Source organism: Protopterus annectens, chromosome 3.part1 (assembly GCF_019279795.1).
Source record: "Protopterus annectens isolate FY-2018-M chromosome 3.part1, PAN1.0, whole genome shotgun sequence".
Lineage (NCBI taxonomy): Eukaryota > Metazoa > Chordata > Ceratodontiformes > Protopteridae > Protopterus > Protopterus annectens.
In genome coordinates this window covers 1,021,324,905-1,021,346,941 of record NC_056732.1, presented here as the reverse complement: position 1 = coordinate 1,021,346,941, position 22,037 = coordinate 1,021,324,905, and the positions used below count along the sequence as shown (strand labels likewise).

The following is a 22,037-nucleotide window of genomic DNA, read 5'->3' as shown; positions in this document are numbered from 1 at the left end:
GGTATGGCTAATACTGCAGCTGCCATCATGTCTAACAATTTTAGTACTTCTGATGCTGGAGCCCTGTTTTTGGATATCATATTGCGGACCTGCTGATGGAGTAGTAAGACTCTTTCTGCTGGAAGTCTCAGCATGGTGGTGGTGTCCAATGCTGCGCCGATAAAAACGGTATGTTGTGATGACAAGGCAGATTTTCCTGTGTTTACTGTAGTGCCCAGCTGACTGCAGAGTAAAAGAGTGGTGTCCCTAGCTTGAATGAGTTGATACCTGGTGGTGGCAGTGAGGAGCCAATTGTCTAGGTACGGAAACACCTGGAATCCTAAACATCTCAGGTGAGCCATGACTGTTGACATGCATTTGGTGAACACTCTGGGGTCTGTAGTGAGACCAAAGGGCAGGGCTCGAAACTGGTAATGATTGGCTCTCATCCGGAAGGGCAGATGATCCCTGGATGGTCTGGCCATTTTTATGTGGTAGTACACATCCTTGACATCTATCGAGCCACATCCAATTGTCTTTCCCTAAAAAGGAAAATACTGACTGAAGCGTGACCATCCAAAACTTCTCTTTCTTGAAAGATTTAGTCTGCTGAGGACCAATATAAATCTCCAGTCCCCTGTCTTTTTTGGAATTAAAAAGAATCTTGAGTAAGTTCCGGATCCTATCTGGTCTCCTGGGACTGGTTGGATGCCTTTTTGTTAGCAACGATCGGACCTCTATTGCTGCCTGTTCCCTTCAACTGGGTGGAATGTCCGGGATTTTTCGCGTCAGTGGAGGGGGTGTGGAGAAAGGAATAAAATATCCTCTGGAAATGATACTTTGTACCTAGTAGTCGTTTATTTTGAGCCAGGCGTCTGGAGACAAAGATAAGCAACCCCCGACTGCCTCCAGAGTAGGACAGTCAGGCCTCCTTTCAGGAGCACAGGTAGGGCTTCCCAAAGAAGTGATCACTGTCGCCCTGGTTTTGCGGACTCCCTCTGCCACAAGGGCAGCGTCTTCCATTACTGCCCCCTCCTCTGCCCCTGCTGGGGGGTTCACCACGTGTATCCTGAAAGGCTCCTTGGGCTTTTTGGAACCACATCTTTCCTCCCCTTTGACCCCTGGGGTAGGGTCTGGTAGGGGTGGAAAAACGGACTCCGACAGCAGACAGAGTCTTTCCTTCCTGCTCACACCTGGTCAAAGTTTCCTTAACTTTGGGCCCGAAGAGGGACGAGCCATCAAAAGGGGTATTTACAAAGGATGACTTGAAGGGCTCCACGAAGGAACACAAGTGCATCTAGGAGTGTCTCCTAAGAGCAATTCCTGTACCCGCTGCCCTGCTGATTCCATCAGCTGCATATGAAATGAGGCGCATGGATGAGTTCACTATGGAGTTGAGGGTAGCAAGCTGGGAGGCAACTTTATCTGAAGCTCCTGCAGCTACTGTACCCTGAAGAGCATCTCCCAGCTCTTTAAGGAGATCTCTTTGCAGTCTAATAAAATGGGTTAGATAGCTGAGTGAACAAAGTCCAGGAAGCAGGTGTAGAACAGCTAAATGTACTAGTTGAGCGAACCCAGTGCAAAAGTCGCTGAACTGTAAGTGCACTTCCCATATCTATCCATGATCCTAGAATCTCTGTTAGGAGGATGGATAGAAGAAGAAGTTTCTGAAATTTCCTTTTTGGTGGCTGCCGCCACCATCATGGCATCAACTGGCACACCCTTAGTAAGAAAAGATTTGTCCTGTTGTGCAGAAATAAATTTATTAGGCCCCCAGGGGACAGGCTCCATGGTGTCTGGAGACTCCCATGCCCTTCGTAAGACCAGCTGCATAAGTTAATCGAAGGGCAGAGACACCCAAGAGGTGAAGGGTTGGGACCCAAAAGCCTTCAGGAGAACTGACTCGTCTTCAGTAGGGTTGGTGGACTGCCAGTCACCCCTCTGCCTAAGGATTTCTAATATCTCAGCAAATGAGATATACTCAGAGGGGGACCGTGGAGACCCTTCCGATTCATCCAAGTCGGTATCAGATGTCAGGGCCTCCTGTGGGAAGTCTAAATGCTTCCTCTTGCAGATTGTCTTCCTGGGAACCTCTGGAGAGGTCTCAGAAGAGCAGGGGCCACCCAATGGGGCTTCCTGAGGCTCTGGGTCCCTATGCTTGGGAAGGATCTGTAAAGCAGAAGCAGACACGTGCTTTAGGGGAGGAGGTAGCCGGACCTGAAGTCGAAGATGTCTTAGGAGACATAACTATCCTCATGGCTTTAAGCCACCTCTGCTCCGATGAGAAGGGACAGATGGATCAGAGGAAACAGTCAATACCCTGGCACTGGGACAGTGGGCTATAAGCCAGAGGTAGGAGCCGAGCTCATCCGAGCCAAAGCCCCAAGAGGCGGTCCGACTATCCTCTCCGGACCCAACCAGAGAGTGTGTCAGCTCATAGATTCCTCAATCGGTGCCGAGGACGCCACAATAAACGGAGCCAAAGACACTGGAGCAGGCGTTGGCTGCGAAGGCTCCACGATCAACAAGTCTGACTCCTCCGGCTCTGAAGGACCAGTATGGCTTGGAGGAGGAAGAGTAGTAGCTGGTAAAAAGGTCTTCGGTTCCGAACCCACTTGGGTCGAAGCCGTTAAGAATTTAGCAAAGGCCAGCGCCTGTAAAAGCTTCTGCACCACACGATCCACATCCACATCGGAAAGGCTAATCGAAGACCGAGATGAGTGGATAGAAGGAGGTACAGACTGCAGGAGTGGAGACTTAGGCACTTTGGATACCAGTTCCAAAACCGGGGAGCAGCTCCAAAAGGATAAGACGGTCGGCTCAGAGGTCTGTGGAACTGGCGTCGAAGACGTTTTAGATTTCTTACCCTCAGAAGTCTTGGAAGACTTTGAGGACTTACTGGATCCATCTTGGTTGCTCAAAGCTTCTTGGAATGAATTGTCGATCAATTTTTTTCTTTCTCTCCTGGAGAACCCTAGAAGAGAAAGAATGACAGATGGAGCAGCTTTCCTGGAGATGCAATGCTCCCAAACAATAAAACACAATTTAGATGACTGTCAGTGACAGACATTTTTTGCCCACATTTAGGACATTTTTTTAAACCCTGATTTAGGGTGTTTGTCTGTCTTGGTCAGCCATACTATAACACAGAGTATCAAAAAGGGTGCTGTAAAACTAGACACACCCAAACAATAATTATCAAACCAGCCCTTTAAAAACTATGGGCTAAATAGTAGTCAGCACACACACACACACACACACACACACACACACACACACACACACACACACACACACACACACACACACACACACACACACACACACACACACACACACTATCTAAACTGTAGATAGATAAATATATCAAAGTTGTGACAGAAAGTCACTATCTAAAGGCACACAACAATAGTGTACACTATTACACACACTTAAATCTAAGCTCTAACACTAATTATTTTAAAGCTGCGACAAAAAAGTCACTATTCAAACTTTAAAGGTTAAATGTAACAAGCTGTGACAGAAAGGTCACTATCTGAGCACACACTATAATCTAAGTACTAATAAAGATATAACTAGGCCTAAGAAAAACGAAGCCGAAAGAGCTAAATACTAATTTAAGAAAGAGGCTCACCAAGGGAAGGGAAACTACACAAAAAATCTATAAGAGCTTATCTAAGTATCTAACACTATTATTCAGAAAGATTTATCAATATTATGAATTTTAAAGAAAATAAGGTTTTTACTGGCCCGAGCTAGTGAGAACCTCCGATCTATTGCAGCGGCAAACTAGATTGGAGGTAACTCAAGGTGCATCATGGGATAGGGACTTGGCCTCAAGCTATCTGAAGTCCTCGAGCTTTGTAGTAGGCCGACTTGGAGCCTTTGGCTCCGAACCCATCTGTAAGAATGAACGGCGAGATAGAAAAACTTCACAATTAAGTATTTTTAATCAATTTGGATTAAAAGTGTAAAAAAAAAAAAAAAAAAAACAACTGTAAAAATGTTAAACAGCACAAATCTAAGCTGTTCACCAGAAACAGCAGTCATACCTTGAGAAGCTGTTGTGGGAACCACACTGTGTCCTGAAGCGGTAACAGGTTTTGCTGTGGAATAAACAAGACATGTTTATTTTAAAAGACATCGCTCACAAAATGAATTCCAAAGCTTGAATGCCAGTGCACAGTTTAAACAGTTGTGCACTGTTAGCTTATGACAGCAGCAAGGATAGAGATCTTCAAAAATCATGTTGCAGACTAATCTTAAAACAATATAAAAAAATATATTTTCATTGCTTTCATAAGAACAAACTGTTTACATTCTTATTGTGAAACATCACAGCATTCAACATTACATACAACTCTTACGTTTTGATGAATGCAGTATTCTTCTCACATCTAAGGTGGTGCAAGTTTTCCACTACTGCTGAATGACATTTCCTAGGAGATGTTTCTAAAACGTTTTTCATTTGTCAATATTATTCAGAGAAACCATATAACACCAATACTTCCTTATTTGGGATGATAAAGTACAGTAGTATAAAATCTTACCATAATAGTAATGTTTCTCTTTCTTTAGGTGAAGAATATTGCAGCAGTGATCTCCTGCTAAGAATAGCCCCACTGTCCAACCAGTATATCAAAGCCTTCAGCTCTTATAGGCACTCTACAACACGTCTGCTCCCCACGCAAGACGTAGAGCATAAAGGTGATGTACGGACGCAAATACTCAGAACTGAAAAAGCCCCAGGGGGAAAAGAATGCCCTCGGGGACAAAGAGGAACACGTGCATCCAGAAGTAAGGAGAGAGAAAGGGCCCCATGGCCATGAGGGAAACAGAACAGAGGGCAGCAGTCAGGGCAGATGCGAAAGGAGGGAGGGAGAAAATACAGCAGCATTGAAGAGAAGGACATCTACCATTACGGTAAGATTTTACATGACTGTACTCTGTCCTTCCGTTTCACTGCTGCAGTATTCTTCACCTAAAGGAAAGTACAACAGCTCAAGAGGAAGCCTGTTGGGAGGAAGGCACACAGGAATCCTCCATAAACCCATGCAGAATAGTCCCAGCAAAACCTGCTCTGGCCCTGGAAATAACATTCAACTTATAATGTTTAGTGAAAGTATGAAGAGAGGACCAAGTAGCAGCCTCAAGGATAGAATTGGTATCCAAACCCTTGAAAAAGGCATCAGAGGAGGCAACCATCCTAGTAGAATGTGCTTTTATGGCTGAGGAGAATAATTTGCCATGATAATAACAGAAGGAAATGGCCTTAGAAATCCAGGAGGACATGGTTTGTTTAGAAACAGCTAAACCCAAAATCATGGGATGAAAAGAAACAATAAACTGCTCAGATTTACATATAAAAAGAAGTTATGTACTCACCATAATGTTTCATCTGAGTAGTTATACTTCATTTTTCTGCAACCTGTGGGTATATGGATCCGAGCCGGCAACTTTATTTCTAGCATCTGCTCTAAGCTCCGAGCTCCTCCCTTACCCATAATGCCCTACCATCTCCTATCTTCCCTCAGATCGAGTTTGCTGCAACTAAAAATATATATGCAACTCAACCCAATAAACCAACCCAGAAAACAGGATAAGGTCCGGGGGATGGAGGGAGGGAATGTTGCAAAAAAATTAAGTATAACTACTCAGATGGAACGTTATGGTGAGTACATTACTTCTTTATCTGAAGTAGTTAACTTCATTTTATCTACAACCTGTGGGACAGAGTCCCCAGCTATGCCGATCCTGGGAGGCCCTTATGGAAGGATATTCCTGAGCACCGCAGAGCCAAATGATGCTCTACCCCTCGAAATCAGATCCAATTTGTAATGGGAAATGAAGGTATGTGAACTGGCCCATGTCGCTGCTGCACAAATATCGTCCAAAGGCACCCTAGACCAAAAAGCAGCAGAAGTCGCCATGGACCTGGTAGAGTGAGCCTTAACTGTACCAGGAGGAGATAAACCTTTTGCTTTGTAGGCATGTGAAATACAAAAAGTGATCCATCTGGCTAAAGAAACTTTAGAAATAGCTTTTCCCATAAAAGCTTTGGAAAAGGAAACAAAAAATTGGTCAGTCTTGCGGAAAGACTTCGTTCTATGAAGATAAAAACGAAGTTGTCTATGAACATCTAACAAATGGAGTTTGTATTCACCTTTATTTTGGAAGTTGGGAAAGAAAACGGGCAGAATAATGGACTGGTTTATGTTTGCTTCAGATGCAACTTTAGGTAAGAAGGAAGGGTTAGTACGGAGGGAGACCCTATCCTTATGAAAGACCAAATACAGAGGCACGGCAGACACAGCTTGAAGCTCAGAAACTCTCCTAGCTGATGTGATGGCGACTAGGAAGGCTGTCTTCCAGGACAGAAATTTTTAAGTCCACCGAAGCTGCAGGTTATAAAGGATGAGCCACCAATGCCTGTAAAGTAAGGTCCCAAGGAGGTACATAATCCTTGACAAGGGGCCGTAACAGAAAAGTACCTTTAAGAAAAGCCTTACACAGCCTAGAGGAGGCTAAGTCCATGTTGTCTTCACCAACGTGAAAACTGGAAATGGCTGCCAATTGTACTTTCACTGTGGAGGAACTAGCTCCTTGTTGAAAGATACCAGACATGAAGTCCAACACTGCTGGAACAGGGGCTGTAAAGGGATCTATTTTTCTCTGTGAGGCCCAAATGGAAAAGCGCTTCCATTTACTGCAATAAAGTTTCCTAGTGGAGTCTTTAAGAGGGCCATCACAATGGATTTTACCTGGGATGAAAGACCGGGATTCCTGGCAATTAACGGAACTGCAGCAACCAAGCTGTTAGCTTGTGGTTGCCCAGGTCGGGCAGACGTGTTCCCGACAGATGGAAAATTAGACCCGGGCAGGGATCCAGAACTCTCGGTGGACCCGGGCAGGGATCCAGAACTCTCGGTGGAGCTAAGAGATGAGACCAAAGGAATGGGAACCAAAGATGATGAGGCCAGAATGGGACAATGAGGATCACTTTGCACTGAAGTCGGCAAGCTTTCTGAAGAAACTTCGGAATGAGTGGTAATGGTGGATAAGCATACAGAAGCCCGGGGGGCCAAGCATGGACTAGAGCATCTCTGGGAACTTCCCCTGGTGAGGGAATCAGAGCGAAGAACTCGCTGCACTTCACGTTTGAAGGAGATGCGAAGAGATTGCAGCAAGGCTGACCCAATGCAAGGAAGATCTACTCCGCTACTGAATGTTTCAGAGACCACTCGTAAGGCATCAGAATGGCCCGACTCAATCTGTCCGTTAAAATGTTGGAGCACCCTGGGATGTGCGTTGCTATCACAAACTGACCGGTGGAAATCACCCATTCCCACACTCTCATGGCCTTGCGACACAGAGGGCAGGGATCTGGTTCCACCCTGCTTGTTGATATACCAGACAACCGACATGTCTGACTGAATTGCAATCAATCCGAGAGGGAGGACTGTGTGGAAGGCTTCCAATGCTAAAAGCACTTCCCTCACCCGAGTTGGGAGGCGTCTGTGGTCACTGTGGTTTGGACTGGAGGTGATGCAAAAGGGAGTCCTTTTGATATCTCCGGTGAAGTCACCCACCAAAGAAAAGATGTCCTGCAGACGTGACTGATCTTGATCGGAAATTCCATGGGCAGGTCTAGCCAGAGTCCATTGAAGAACCCGCATGTGAAGGCGCGCATAAGGGAGAATAGATATGGCGGCAGCCATGGAGCCCAGAGCCCTGAGAACCTTGCTCGCCTTTGAAGACTTGGAGTTCGCTATCTGAGCTATGTGGCACCTGAGATATAGAATCCTGTCTGGAGTTAAGAATACCTTCTGCAAGGTGTCTAGCTGTGCCCCAATGAAGTCTAGAACTTGTACTGGTTGCAAATGGGATTTGTGAACATTGGCTGTAATTCCCAGTAGCTCTGCTAACCGAATGAAATAATCTTGGGCCAGACACAAGTGATGCTTGTTGGGCGCAGCGAAGAACCAGTCGTCCAGGTATGGAAACACCTGAATACCCTGTAGCCTCAGGTGAGCCTCTACCACTGCCATTGCCTTGGTGAACACCCTGGGGGCTGTGGTGAGACCAAAGGGTAGGGCTCTGAACTGAAAATGACTGGCTCCCAGCCGGAAGCGCAGAAACCTCCTGGAGCTTCTGTGTATCTTGATGTGGTAGTAAGCATCCTGAAGGTCTAATTAGCACATCCAGTCGCACTCTCAGAGATAAGGTAGAATAGACTGTAGGGTGACCATCCGGAATTTGTTTGGCTACCGACATGTTTAATGTTGACAGGTCTAGAATAGGCCTGAGGTCCCCCCCTTCTTTTTTGGCACCAAAAAGAACCTTGAGAAGACACCTAATCCGGACTGATCGGGGGGGGGGCTTTGAAACCTCTAGAGCTGCAGCTTCCCTGTGAGCGGGTGGAATATCCGGGAGGCGTTTTGTAAAATTTGGAGGGGCAATGAAAGGAATAGAGTAACCTCTGGAGATTATCTGAAAAACCCAGCGGTCTGTCGTAATGGACTCCCATGTCGCTGGGTGTAAGGACAATCGTCCCCCGAATGCCTCCAGAGTAGGACAGTCCGGCAACCCCTCAGGGCTTCTGACCGGGTCCATCAGAGAAGGGTTTCCTAAACCCGAAATCCTGGGACCCCCTCTACGTCTGGGTCGGCGTCGATCCTGTCCCCCTCTGCCTCTGGCAGAATAACTGTCCCGAGAATCATGGGAAAACTGAGCTTTTTGGAACCACATCTTCTTCTGCCCTCTGACTCCTAGAGAAGGACCACTGAGGGTTAGAGAAACGGACTCCGATGGCAGACAGAGTCATCCTGTCCTTTTCGCTCTGGACAAGTGTGTCACGTACTGTCTTTCCAAAAATGGAAGAACCGTCGTAGGGAGCGTTGCTAAACGATGCCTTGAAAGGGTCCACGAACTGACACAATCTGAGCCAGGCGTGACGCCTCATGGCTATGCCTGTCCCAGCCTCCCTAGCTGCTACTTCCGTGGCATGGGAAAACAAACGCATAGATGTGTTTGAGACTGACTTCACAGTGGTGTCTGTCCTGCAGCGATAAAGACTTTGGGAGCGACTCAGCGAATTCCGAAGCAGGTCTCGCTGAAGCCAAATCACATGTGCCAAATAATTCAGTGCACGGATAGAAAAAGTCGCTGAGGAGTATATGCGCTTCCCAAACCTATCCACTGACCTGGACACCTTGTCTGGAGGGTGGAGTAAGGAACTCTCCTGTGCTAGTTCCTTTTTTGTGGCCGCTGCGACCAACACAGCATCAACTGAGGCTCCTTTCGACCAGGGTTGTCTGTCAGAAGGGGGAGATAAAACCTTGTCAGGTTGTTTGGGGATGGACTCTACAGTGTCAGGCTACTTCCACGCCCTCATGGTGATGAGGTCAATCAAGGGGTCTGCTGGTGGTGACACCCAGGAAGTAGATGGGCCCGTGCCAAAGACCTCCAGGAACACTGACTCATCCCCAGAAGGTTTTGGGGCTGACCAACCTCCTGTCTGGCGGAGGATCTCCATAATTTCTCCGAAGGAGACGTCTTCGGGAGGTGACCTGGGGGAACCTTCTCCTTCATCTAAGTCAGTGTCAGTAGTGAGGGACTCGGGGGGGAGTCCAAGTGCCTCCTTTTACACTTGCGCTTATGATGACCCTCTTCAGTGGGACTTTCCGAAGGGGATCCATGAGCCGCAGGGGTTTACTCGAGGGAAATGACCTGGAGATCCTCTGGCATGGGCTGTCCCTTAGACAGGATGAAGGGAGTCATCGCCAAATCCAGGGGGGCCTGGGTGGTATCCAAGGGGATGGGCTGGGGTCTCAATCCCTGGGACAGAACCCGCTCCACCACTTTGAAGGCCAAGGGAAAAGCCCTCCCCGGATCCGAAGCGGGGAACAGAGCCAAAGACAGGGTAGCCTGAGGTCCGAGGGAATGTATCGGATCCGAAAAGGTCGGAGCCGAAGAATCCATTCCTCCGGGTCTGACTCCCTGTCCTCGGCTCAGAGAGTCACTTGGATTTGAACAAGTCGGATCAGAGGAACTCAAGGTAACAGCTGGAGTTGAGGTTGGAGGAACCGTTGGCGCCAAGCTACCAGCTCCAAAAAACCTCGGATCCAAGAGCCCCGAAGCCGAAGCACGGATCAGGGAAGGAGAAATGGGGCAGAAAAGAGGCATGGAGGTACCCCCTCCAGAGGGAGAGGGACCTGGCAAGACTCCCATCTGAATTTGGGTCTGAATAAATCTCCGCATCATCCTATCCATATCCATGCCCGATAGGCTCCGAGTCGACCTCGAAGAGGCCACTGACTCGGATCTGGCTGGTCTGCGCAGTGGGGAGGAAGGCCTCGGGTCTGAATGTTCCAATGGCTCTGGTGAGAAATGAGGAGACCAGAGCCGAGGAGAAACAGGTCTCATGGTCTTAGATGGGGGGCTGAGAAAGAGCTCCCTGTCTGGGGACCTCTTACGATGCCTGTACTTCTTTATCTCCCTTTCCTCTCTGCGCCTTTCCTTTTCCTTCTCTTTTTCTTTTTCCTATTCTTTGTCAGACTCGCTGACTGAAGATCTGTCTTTTGAAGATTCATCGCCAGACGAAGAGGGGGGTTGAGTCCCTGTCTGGGTGGAATGTGGTACACTAGAGACCGAAGCCGAGGCAGACTCCAGCATGGCAGCAGGGAGAAGGCCTTTGGCAACTAGCTTGGCCTTACAATCCCTAAGGGCCCTAGAGTTAAAACCTGAACAGACAGCACACTGAGTGGACAAATGTGCCACTCCTAAGCAAATCACACAGAGTGTGACCATCGGCCGGGGAAAGCTTATGGCCACATTCTGTACAGTTTTTAAAAACAGGCTTTGTCTGGTCACCATAGTCCTGCACTCCAAGGAACAAGCCCTACCTCTCCAAAAACACACACACAGGTAGGGGAAGGGTAGGCCTAACTACTACTCTATACAAAAATTTTTTTTGACACCGACGACCAAACGAGATACTACACAAGGGGAGGAAGGGAAATCCTACTCAAGCACACCTAGATAACAGCAAAAAAATACTACTTACTATCCCTGAGCTCAGAGCAAAGGAGACCACGATACACAATACTGGCACGGCAAACGAGATCTGAGGGAAGATAGGAAATGGTAGGGCATAAAGTGTAAGGGGAGGAGCTTGGAGCAGATGCTAGAAAAAAAGTTGCCGGCTCAGATCCGATACGGATCCGTATACCCACAGGTTGCAGATAAAATGAAGTTAACTACTTCAGATCTTTAGTTTTATCCAAATAACATCTAAGCTGTCTATACAAATCCAAGGTGTGGAGAACTGAATGTTCCAATGGCTCTGGTGAGAAATGAGGAGACCAGAGCCGAGGAGAAACAGGTCTCATGGTCTTAGATGGGGGGCTGAGAAAGAGCTCCCTGTCTGGGGACCTCTTACGATGCCTGTACTTCTTTATCTGCCTTTCCTCTCTGCGCCTTTCCTTTTCCTTCTCTTTTTCTTTTTCCTATTCTTTGTCAGACTCGCTGACTGAAGATCTGTCTTTTGAAGATTCATCGCCAGACGAAGAGGGGGGTTGAGTCCCTGTCTGGGTGGAATGTGGTACACTAGAGACCGAAGCCGAGGCAGACTCCAGCATGGCAGCAGGGAGAAGGCCTTTGGCAACTAGCTTGGCCTTACAATCCCTAAGGGCCCTAGAGTTAAAACCTGAACAGACAGCACACTGAGTGGACAAATGTGCCACTCCTAAGCAAATCACACAGAGTGTGACCATCGGCCGGGGAAAGCTTATGGCCACATTCTGTACAGTTTTTAAAAACAGGCTTTGTCTGGTCACCATAGTCCTGCACTCCAAGGAACAAGCCCTACCTCTCCAAAAACACACACACAGGTAGGGGAAGGGTAGGCCTAACTACTACTCTATACAAAAATTTTTTTTGACACCGACGACCAAACGAGATACTACACAAGGGGAGGAAGGGAAATCCTACTCAAGCACACCTAGATAACAGCAAAAAAATACTACTTACTATCCCTGAGCTCAGAGCAAAGGAGACCACGATACACAATACTGGCACGGCAAACGAGATCTGAGGGAAGATAGGAAATGGTAGGGCATAAAGTGTAAGGGGAGGAGCTTGGAGCAGATGCTAGAAAAAAAGTTGCCGGCTCAGATCCGATACGGATCCGTATACCCACAGGTTGCAGATAAAATGAAGTTAACTACTTCAGATCTTTAGTTTTATCCAAATAACATCTAAGCTGTCTATACAAATCCAAGGTGTGGAGAACCTTCTCACTTGCAGACTGTGGATAAGGAAAAAAGGAAGGAAGATGAATAGCTAACAAATCATTGACCACCTTGGGCATAAAAGAAGGATTAGAATGAAGAGGTACCCTGACTCTATGAAAAACAAAGAGAAGGAATAGCCATAAGAGCTTGAGGTATCAGTCTTCCAAGGACAATGTCGTAAGGAAGCTGAAAAAGCAAATTGAAAAGGAGCCTGGGTTAAATTTTCAAGTACAAAACTGAGGTCTCAACAGAACAGACTAGGCTTCCTGTGTGGTCTGACATGAAGGTTGCGCCTTTAAGAAACTGCTTGATCTCAAACTGATAGGCCAGGGGAGGATTTAATGGCAGAACAGCAGAAACTGATGACAAGTGAGCTTTAACTGAAATAAATGCCAACCCAGCATGGAGCAGATCACACAAGTAAAAGAGAACCAGAGGAACCTCCACAGATAAGGGATCCAGATGGCTAGCAAGGTACCAGACAGAAAATCTCTTCCATTTGGACATGCAGGATTTTCTAGTAGAGGGTTTCCTTACCTACTGCAGAACCCAGAGCAAGTCCTCAGAAAATAGGTGCCTTAAAGGGATCAAAACCCTATCACCCACAGTGTCAGTTGAAGAGTGGACACGTGAGAATGGACTTTGTCTTGTGTGAGAAAAGATCCACCCAGTGAGGGAACTTGGTGCAATTGCCCCTGGCCAAGTGAGAGAAGGGGGGGGACCAATGCTCTCTGGGCCAAAAGCAAAATTTTGGGAGAGTCCTGATCTTGTGCAGAACCCCAGAGAGCAGAGTAAGGGGTGGGAAAGTATATAGGCACATCTCATTGCAAGGAAAAGATATGATGTTCCCTTGCCAAGTCAGACGAATGGGGACTCTGGAATAGATTAGAAGAAGCTCTCTTGTTCAGAAGGGAGGAGAAGAGATCAACCTGAGGAATACATGTGAAGCATCCATTCATGAGCTTGTGTTCTGAACCTGCTCAGAGAGTCTGGAACTAGAGAGTGCTTTGAGCGAATGGACACTGCCCAAAGAGTCACTTGATACTGGATAGCTAGATTACAGACCTGAAGAGCCAGTCTGCAAAGGAGATCGGATCTCATACCCCCCCCCCCCCCCCCATTGGCATACCACATCACTGTGGTACTGTCAGTGAAGTCTTTGTGGGGCCCAGAATGAAACAGGGAATGAAAAGTCTGTAGAGCCATAAGCAGAACTATCATCTCTCTAACAATGATATGATCAGACATCTGATGAGGAAGCCAAAGACCTTGGACCTTTAGGGAGCCACAAGAGGCAACCCAAACTGTTTGAGATGTCCATGAAAATCTCCGGAGTGGGAAATGGAGTTTGAAAAAGAAGCCCTGGATTGACAGAGCATTGAGGAAACCACCACTGAAGCTCGGGCTTGAGACAAGGAAGAAAAGGAACAAGGAACTCTATGGGGTGGCAATGCTAAAGCCATACTGATTTGAGGTACCACTTAAGTTTCCTCTTATGCAGCCCGGCAAGAGAGAGCATGAGAATTGTGGAAACCATAAATCCCAGGACCTTGAGAACTTTCCTGCTCATGACAGAGGAAGAAAAGACTGGAAAAATGTAGTCAGCGACGAAACTTTGAGGGGAGAAGAGATGCCAACATAGAACCGGTCAGGACCTTGCATCCAAGGAAAACATGATCTTGGGAAGGCATTGGAACTGACTTCTGAAGGTTTAGGGTGAACCCCAGACTGTGTAAAAACTAGTGGTAAACTGAAGATGTTGTAGCAGACTATTACGAGAAGGTGTTTGAACAAGGTGGAAAATCTGTATACCTCGAAGCCTGCAAAAAGCAATGACAAGAGTGAGGCAGCCACTGAATACCCTTGGGGAAGCAGATGGGTCAAAGGGCAAAGCAGAGAACTGAAAATGCATGGAAGAGACAGAGAAACACAAAATTTCCAGAAAACAAGATTAATGGTGATGTGAACGTATGCATCCTTGAGAGCCAGAGAAACCAGAAAGGTCGGGGGAGGTAGAACTGTGAACAATGTCTGAAAGGACAACATTCAAAAACAAGGGATTTGACAAAAGTGTTGAACAGGGAGAGATCCAGAATTGGTCTTCATAGAAACTCCTTCCAGGGAGGCAAAAACATTCACGAGAAAAAAAAACTTCCCCACCTGGGAGGGAGGAATGGGCTGAGTAGTGCCCTGATCCAAAGAGGACTGCAGAACATCTGGAAAATGAGGAAGCTGTTCTTGAGGAAGTTGTGGAATGCCTGAAAAGGGAAAAAGGGATTTCCAAACCATGAAATATCCCTGACAGACAATTGAGAGAATCCAAGAATCTGAGGTGATCTAAAGCAAATTTGGAAGAGATAATGGAAAGGTGGAGAGACAAGGGAGCCTGGCAAAGGGAAGGAAAGTCCCAACATTAAACAGAACCAGGCTTATCCTGAAAAGAGGGCTTCCTGGAGGAAGGAGTCCGAGTAGACTTATCAGAAGGAACACACCTAGAACCCTTCTTACACTTCGGAAGGGGGCGAGTCTGCCTATGAACAAAAGCAAACTTGAAAGGATAATTTCTCTGAAACGTGGGAACAGGGGAAACAAAAAAATGTTTCAGCTTTTGCAAGTCTCTCCCTTTATTCTGGAAGGGACTTCAATAAGTCAGCAGCAGCAGTTGTCCCAAAAAGACTTTTGTTATGAAGAGGAACATTCAGAAGTTTGGCCTTGATGTCATCAGGCAAAGCCTGGAGACGTAGCAAAGAATAATGCTTCATGATGGAACCAAAAGCAGCAGCCTTGGAAAAGGCAACAGCTTCACCATGGCTGCATTTTACTGAGTGGCATAGGCAAGCAACTTGAGAAAAGGAGCCTAACAGGGAAAGGGCAGAAGCCTTCCCCTCAATCAGGGAGATCAGAAACCACCTTAGAAACCTGGGAGAGTAGGGTCAAAACATACCTGGGCATATGAGCGTGGACGTTAATGGCCCTAAAGGACAAGGAGGCAGTGTAAACAAGCCTTCTTATCCTACCGTTCTATGGCCCTACTATCCTTATTAGATAGAAGCAGCTTAGTAGATGGCAACAACTTTGAGGGCTTGTCAGAAGAAACTGATACCACTGGAGGATCAGCAGAAAGGCACTTAAAGAAATTTGCAGTCCTCAGGCACCTTGTAGAACCAATCAAGCTTCTTTGGTGCAAGAGAGTCAGGGGCTACAGACGCTGCAGAAAAAAGTACCCAAAAGGGCAGCCAAAACAAGAGGAACAGCAGATGTCTTAGGATACTCCATCTGTAGGTGGTCATAATATTGTTTCTGATCATCAGAGACCTGGGAACAGTTCAACTTTAAACAGTCCATCATGCAGGCAACAGCATCCCCACAAAACAACTCTTCCAAGGGGGAGTCTGGACTTAAATACACCTCTTCCACTGAACCACAGTCCAGGTAGGAAGGATTTGGGAAGAACAAGTCAGGGAATCCAAGTCCCTAGGCTTCTTAACAGGAGTGGAAGACCAGGGGGGAGCAGGGACACAGACCCATTAAGGAGACTTCAAGGCCATCAAAGCATTAAATAAACCATGAGTGAAATCCTGCCATTCATGCTGGAGATCCTTTACAACAGGGGAAATATGCTTCGTCTTCTGTTTTTCTGTGGGACATCTACCTGAAAAATCCTAGGAGTCAGACCACTGCCCCGACTCTATAATGGTGGTAGGATTTTCCTCCCTCACTAAAATATGAGGAATTCCTCCTCAAACCCTTGGATATTATCAGCTGAGGTTCCCCCTCAAAGTCAGATGCAGATGTTGGAAAAGCCTCTGAGGATATGCAGGAGTTCGGATCTATGCCAGCCACCAATAGGGTCACGGCACAGGAATCCTAAACAAACACCAGATGGTCTTCAGGATTTTCACGAGCCTCTAGAGAGACGTCCAGGGAGGATGGACAGCAGCTGACAAGGCCTGACTTTTCCTGGCCACCTTCTTAGCAGACACCTGGCCCTCAGGATGGGAAGATTCCACCACAGCACTCTTGAGCCTACAGTTTAAGTCATGGGTTCTCAAGATATATGGATAAGGAGGAAAGGTTACTACGTAGGGTCTTGGGCACAAACGTCTGGCAGACAGAACACTGCATATGATTGTGGGAAGCACCCAAGCAAAAAGACACTGGTCATAATGGTCTTTATGGGGAGACTGCCTCACCCACTGACATTTTCCCTTTCTACATGACAAACAAAATACCAAATAAAAGTGAAAAAGAAGAAACCCTAATGGGGCATATTTAGGAAATAAAAAAAAAAAAAAGCCTGGCACAACACAATGGCATTCAGACTGACGACAAAGTAGTTCTGAGTTTTGCACCCACACGTCACCTTTACGTCCTATGTCTTGCATGAGGAGCACACATGATGTACCGTGCCTATACGAGCTGAAGGCTTTGGTATACTGGCCAGATGTTGGGCTATCCTTGGCAGGAGATACCTTTAGGTGAAGAATACTGTAATAGTGATATACAGGACGTCTGTATATACTATTTAACAGTATAATCCCACTGCAGCCACCCCCAGTTCTAGACATCTTTTAATAGTTATAAAGGTTCTTACATACATCCCTATAAGTTTTGATAACGCTTAAAACAACAAATTAAAATAAACGGTTAGAATACTGTAACCGGACAGCCACAAGAATTCTGTTGCAAACAAAAACTTTAATGACTTAGTGCTTTCACCTTGTCACAGCAAGGCTTCATCAGAGTTGAGTTAAAAAAAGTTTAAACTTCCTTTATATACTCCCCATACACACAACATCACGATAGCAGCCAAAAGAAAACGAACCTTAATAAAAATTAAATTCTGTGTAAATTTAAAACTAATCAAATACATGTCTAAGTACATAATGCAAAAATAAAGCATGTCTAAGTACATCATGCAAAAAGAAAGCACACCACTATAGTGGCACTTTAAAATGTAATCTATTGAAGGGTCATTTAAAGTAAAATGCCATTTAGATTACACCTGCACGAAGTTTCAATAAACCAAGAATTGACACATGCTCATTTAAACCTGGTTTTGAAGTGGCATTTAATCTTAGTTGCCATAAGGTTTTTTTGTGTTCCAGTAACTCTCTGTCTCACCCCCCCCCATTGTACATAGTGTCTTATCCACCAGAAAATAAAATCTCTTAAAATTTAAACACTCTTCTGAATGCACATAAAGTGCGTCAGTTTTGATAACTTGTTTTTTTATATCCCCTCACATGTTCAACAATCTGGTCCTTAAGACGTACAGTCGTTTTACCTATATAAAATGCTTGACATGTCATGCAGGATGCCAAGCATATTACCCATTTTGCTATTACAACGAATACAACCTGGACATGAAATCGTCCTCTCATGAGCTACCGTGACATACGGCCTGTCATTAATATACTTGCAAAGCTTAAAAAAATGGCTTAAGATAAAAGACGTAAAAACTCATTTATTAGACATCCAGTACGTGCTTTAGTCTGTTCAAAAGACTTCTTCAGATTGAATGCTACTACACAAAGCACTCCATTTTAAAACATTTAAAATCACATGATCATAATTCATCAATTAATGCCTAATTTCTTTTCTCTTCAAGAAAACTTAAAATTTTCTTTGCCGTTCAGACTTGAGTGGGAGCATGCATCAAATTTAATCATCAAAAATGCTCCCTCCAGTCCAACTCTTCTTCAGCATCAACTTTCAAAATTGTACACCTGATCAATAACTTTAAAATCAACCTTACAATTTTTGCTGCTATAATGTTTACTAAGAGCACTGTTGTCATCACTAACAGTTATAGCATATTTGTGTTCATAAATCCTGCAAATTAATTCTTTAGTCGTTCTCCCTACATAAAAGGCAAAACAAGAGTTGCATAACAGTAAACAACAAACTTAGATTTGCATGAAAAACCTCCATTTAACCTTCAACATAATGAGTAAAGAGAGTTCCATGGGCTTTTAAAAATTTTTTACAAGGATTGAGGCATCATGGTTGTAAGGAATCGCCACTGAACCTATTTTCTCTTTATGATAATGTGGACTGCTATGTACCTTGTCATTGTTAAACTATTTAATGATGGGCATAAATCTAGTCCTTCTGGCCTCAACAATCTCCTTTATTTTATTTAAGAAGTTTAAATGATAACTTCTCTCTTTAAACATTCCAATCAAAATGTCTCTCTCCCTAATGAATATTTCTTCATCACTTACAATTCTGGACAACTGGACCATCACAATCCCTTTTTTGGGGACACTGGGTGACAACTATGAAAATGTGAGACAGAGCTCAAATAGGTTTTCTTTCTATAGACTGTACACCCAAGACAATGGCTGACCAAATCCTTATATAAACAAATGCCCAAGTAGTCAATCCGATGACAATGCATCTTACAGTTGAACCTTAAAAATGTGGAGGTGCTGCTATTCAAATACGTTATGACCAGTGGTAACACAATCTGCTCACATTTCTATAAACTGAAGATGTCATCAAGATACTCGTAATAAACAATAATATGTTCTACAGGAGGGTAAACAAACACAGACCTCTTCTCCCATTCAGCCAACACCAGGTTGGCATATATGGCTGCACACCTGGCACCCACTGCCACACCAGAGATCGGCCAAAACTCCCCCCTTCAAAAATCAAAAAGTTTGCCAGAACCAATTCCATTAAGTCTACAAGAAACTTAATCTTGTTGTTCCCTAAATCCTTATAATGGATTATACTTTCCATAGATTATTCAATACCTAAATTGTGCGGTATAACCGGAAATACGTTTTCAATATCAATAGCAATAAACAAGTCTTCATCATATTCCAACTTTTCTATCATTTCCAAAAGATGACATGAGTCACAAATAATTTGATTTTGGCTGTTTATAGTGAAAATCTATGAAAGCTGCAACGAGTTCTGTCTTTGACCCTCATACCGCCACTATGGGTCTCATAGGTGGGTCAGAGACATTCTTATGAATCTTAGGAATTCCGAACATAGCTGGAACAACAGGCTTTTCTACCCATAAATACTCAAAATCGGTTTGTGAGATAATGTCCTGACAGCACATCAAAAACAATCAGTTTTAGCATAGGCTATGCTCACTTCATTTTTTGACACCCTTTCATATTTAGTGTCATCGTTGAGACTATCAGATATATTCAGAACATAAGCCATTTGATTCATAACAACCTCCTCCTCCCACCCTTATCAGATTTCATGATCTTAATATTCACATTTTTCTTTATTAGGTCATTCAAAATTGCTCTTTCTTCCCTCCTTAAATTATCACTGGGGGAATTCTTGTTAAGTTCAAGTTCTAAAGCCAAGCTCACATACTTGTTCAAACACCAAAACCATTGGGTGTGAAGCGGAAATGTATGTGCTTTTTCTTTTCAACAAATTCCTATACTGTAAATCACTATTTTCACCAAAATCCAATTCTAGGGTTCAACTGTCTTGAACACAATTTTAAATTAACCAACAGTTTAGCTATACCCAATTTAAGAGGGGACAAAAGTAAACCCCTTTAACAAACTGAAATGTTCAGGAAGTAATGAAATGTCACTAAAAGTAAAAATGTTAAGCCCATAATGTCCAGCCACCAACACTGACCAGTGAGTTGTGTGGAAGTAATCGGGCTCCCATTCCTGTTCACATTATTACCATGGTCAGTGATATATGTGGATAGCTGCTGCAGCATCATTTTGTATGATGTATTTAGATATATTTGATCATTAGTTTTAAATTTAAACATTATGAATTAAGTATTTTCTATTGGTTGCTATTGCGACACTGTGTGTATGGGGGATATTTAAAGGAAGTTTAAACTTTTTAAACTCAACTCTGATGAAGCCTTGCTGTGACAATGCGAAAGCTCTAAGTTGTTAAAGTTTTTATATTCAACAGAATTCTTGTTGTGGCTGACTGGTTTCAGTATTCTAGACATTTAATTTGTTTTTAAATGTTATTTGGTGAAGTTTTGATAGTAACAACATTCCACTCATATCTAAAGGTGCTGTAACTTTTCCACTATTCTTGCATGATTCTACATTTCTTAGGGCATGTTTCTAAAACTGTTTTCATTTGCCATATAGAACATCACTGTTTACTCATCAGGGATGAAAGCTGAATACATCATTTAACCAGCAAAATCCCATTACAGCCACCACAGTTCAAAACATCTTTTACGAGGTGCAAAGGTTCTTACTAAGTTTACAACCAAGGAGACCATCAAGAAGTTTAGATACATCACACAGTACTAGTGTGACTAATAATGTCCCCCCCTTAAGTAGACTTTCTCCACATACCCTTGATGAAAATTTGTAAGCACCCATCCAGGCTGGTTTAAAGGTTGCAAGGGAAGTACTCTGCATGATTAGTAAGGGCAGCCTATTCCAGAAGTAGAAGATACACTGGGTTAGGTATCACATCATCTGGTGTTCTTGATGTGGTAATATAGATTTAGGAGTTTAGAATAACTGTTTGCTTTACCACTGGTTCTATTTAAGTGAAGGAGTTCAGAAACTGTTGGGTTATTCATAGCACAGAAGATAAGCAGAGATCAGATTTCAGGAATCGGTATGACAATGATGACAATGAGGTGAGGGCCAAGACTTTTAGTCTATCAGAGTAGCTCGTGGTACTGAGACCTTTTCGGTGAGGAAATGTTGAGGTGTCTACAGCTGGTTTAGGCGTTTAGTGAGGTACATGCTGAAGGGTGCATTATATTGAATGACATGCTTAACAATAGCTGAATAAAGTGGGACTATAACTTCATTGGACCTACAGGAAATGCCATGAAGGACAAGATGTGCAAAGGAGGAGTATTTTTTTAAACAACCACAGAGGCTTGGTCAAAGGAGAGACTGTTAACATATGTACCTAAGGTCCTGATGACGGCGTCAAATATAAGTGAAACATCTATATGGTAAGCAGTAGTGATGCTAGATTTATCAAAGGGAACTAAATACAGCATATTTCTTGATGTTGGGAGCAAGCCCATGACTAATACACCAAGCACTTGTTTGGTCCATCCTCTGCTGAATAATTTGAGTATCAGAATGTGAAGTGATAACAGACACCAATGTGCAATCATCAACAAACTTTGCTACCTACAGTTCTTGGATATAAATTTTGTGTCAGAGAAATATATACCAAAGAGAAGGGGACCTGGGATATAGCCCTTTGGGATACCACTGATGACATTTCTCTGTCTACAGCAAATAACCCCAAACTTAATGGCATTATTGCTCCATGCCCAGGAAAGTTACTGCCAATAAACACAGTCTTTTACAACCTCTTCTATAACTTCCTTTTCATTACTGTTGCATCTTTTTTTTTTTTTTGCTTACAGTGTAGCATTTTTCTAATTTTTCTCTGCAAAAGCATTCCAAAACAGGTTATCTGTGCCTGTTACTTTGCTTTGTGGCAACACAATGCTAAAAACTCCACCAATACCTCAATAGCCATTCCTTCTGTTACTACTTGACCTTCAATCACCTGCTTATTTTCCCTCTTTACCCAGTACTACAGAAACTTTTAGTTATGTACTTACCATGACGATAGATGTATGTGATCCATCTCGCCTACATTCATAACTGATGGGCTCGGAGCCGAGAATCGGCGCAGACTCGGCTGATACACTAGCACGAAGTCTCTCATTGGCTGGGCCAACCCCTTATCCCAGGATGTACCACGCCCAAACCCCAGATCTTGTTTGCCCCACAATAACTCATCCACATGTACCAATTC

General features: G+C 44.4%; 1 protein-coding gene across 2 annotated transcripts in view; it reads right to left on the bottom strand.

Annotated features, from left to right (window-relative positions):
• Window positions 1-22,037, bottom strand: part of LOC122798333 — a 487,632-nt gene that overhangs the window by 255,005 nt on the left and 210,590 nt on the right. For both annotated transcript variants that reach the window (XM_044067174.1, XM_044067175.1), the window contains one exon: window positions 4,032-4,085. In XM_044067174.1, coding sequence (XP_043923109.1) covers window positions 4,032-4,085 — 54 coding nt within the window. The remainder of the gene's footprint in view (window positions 1-4,031; window positions 4,086-22,037) is intronic.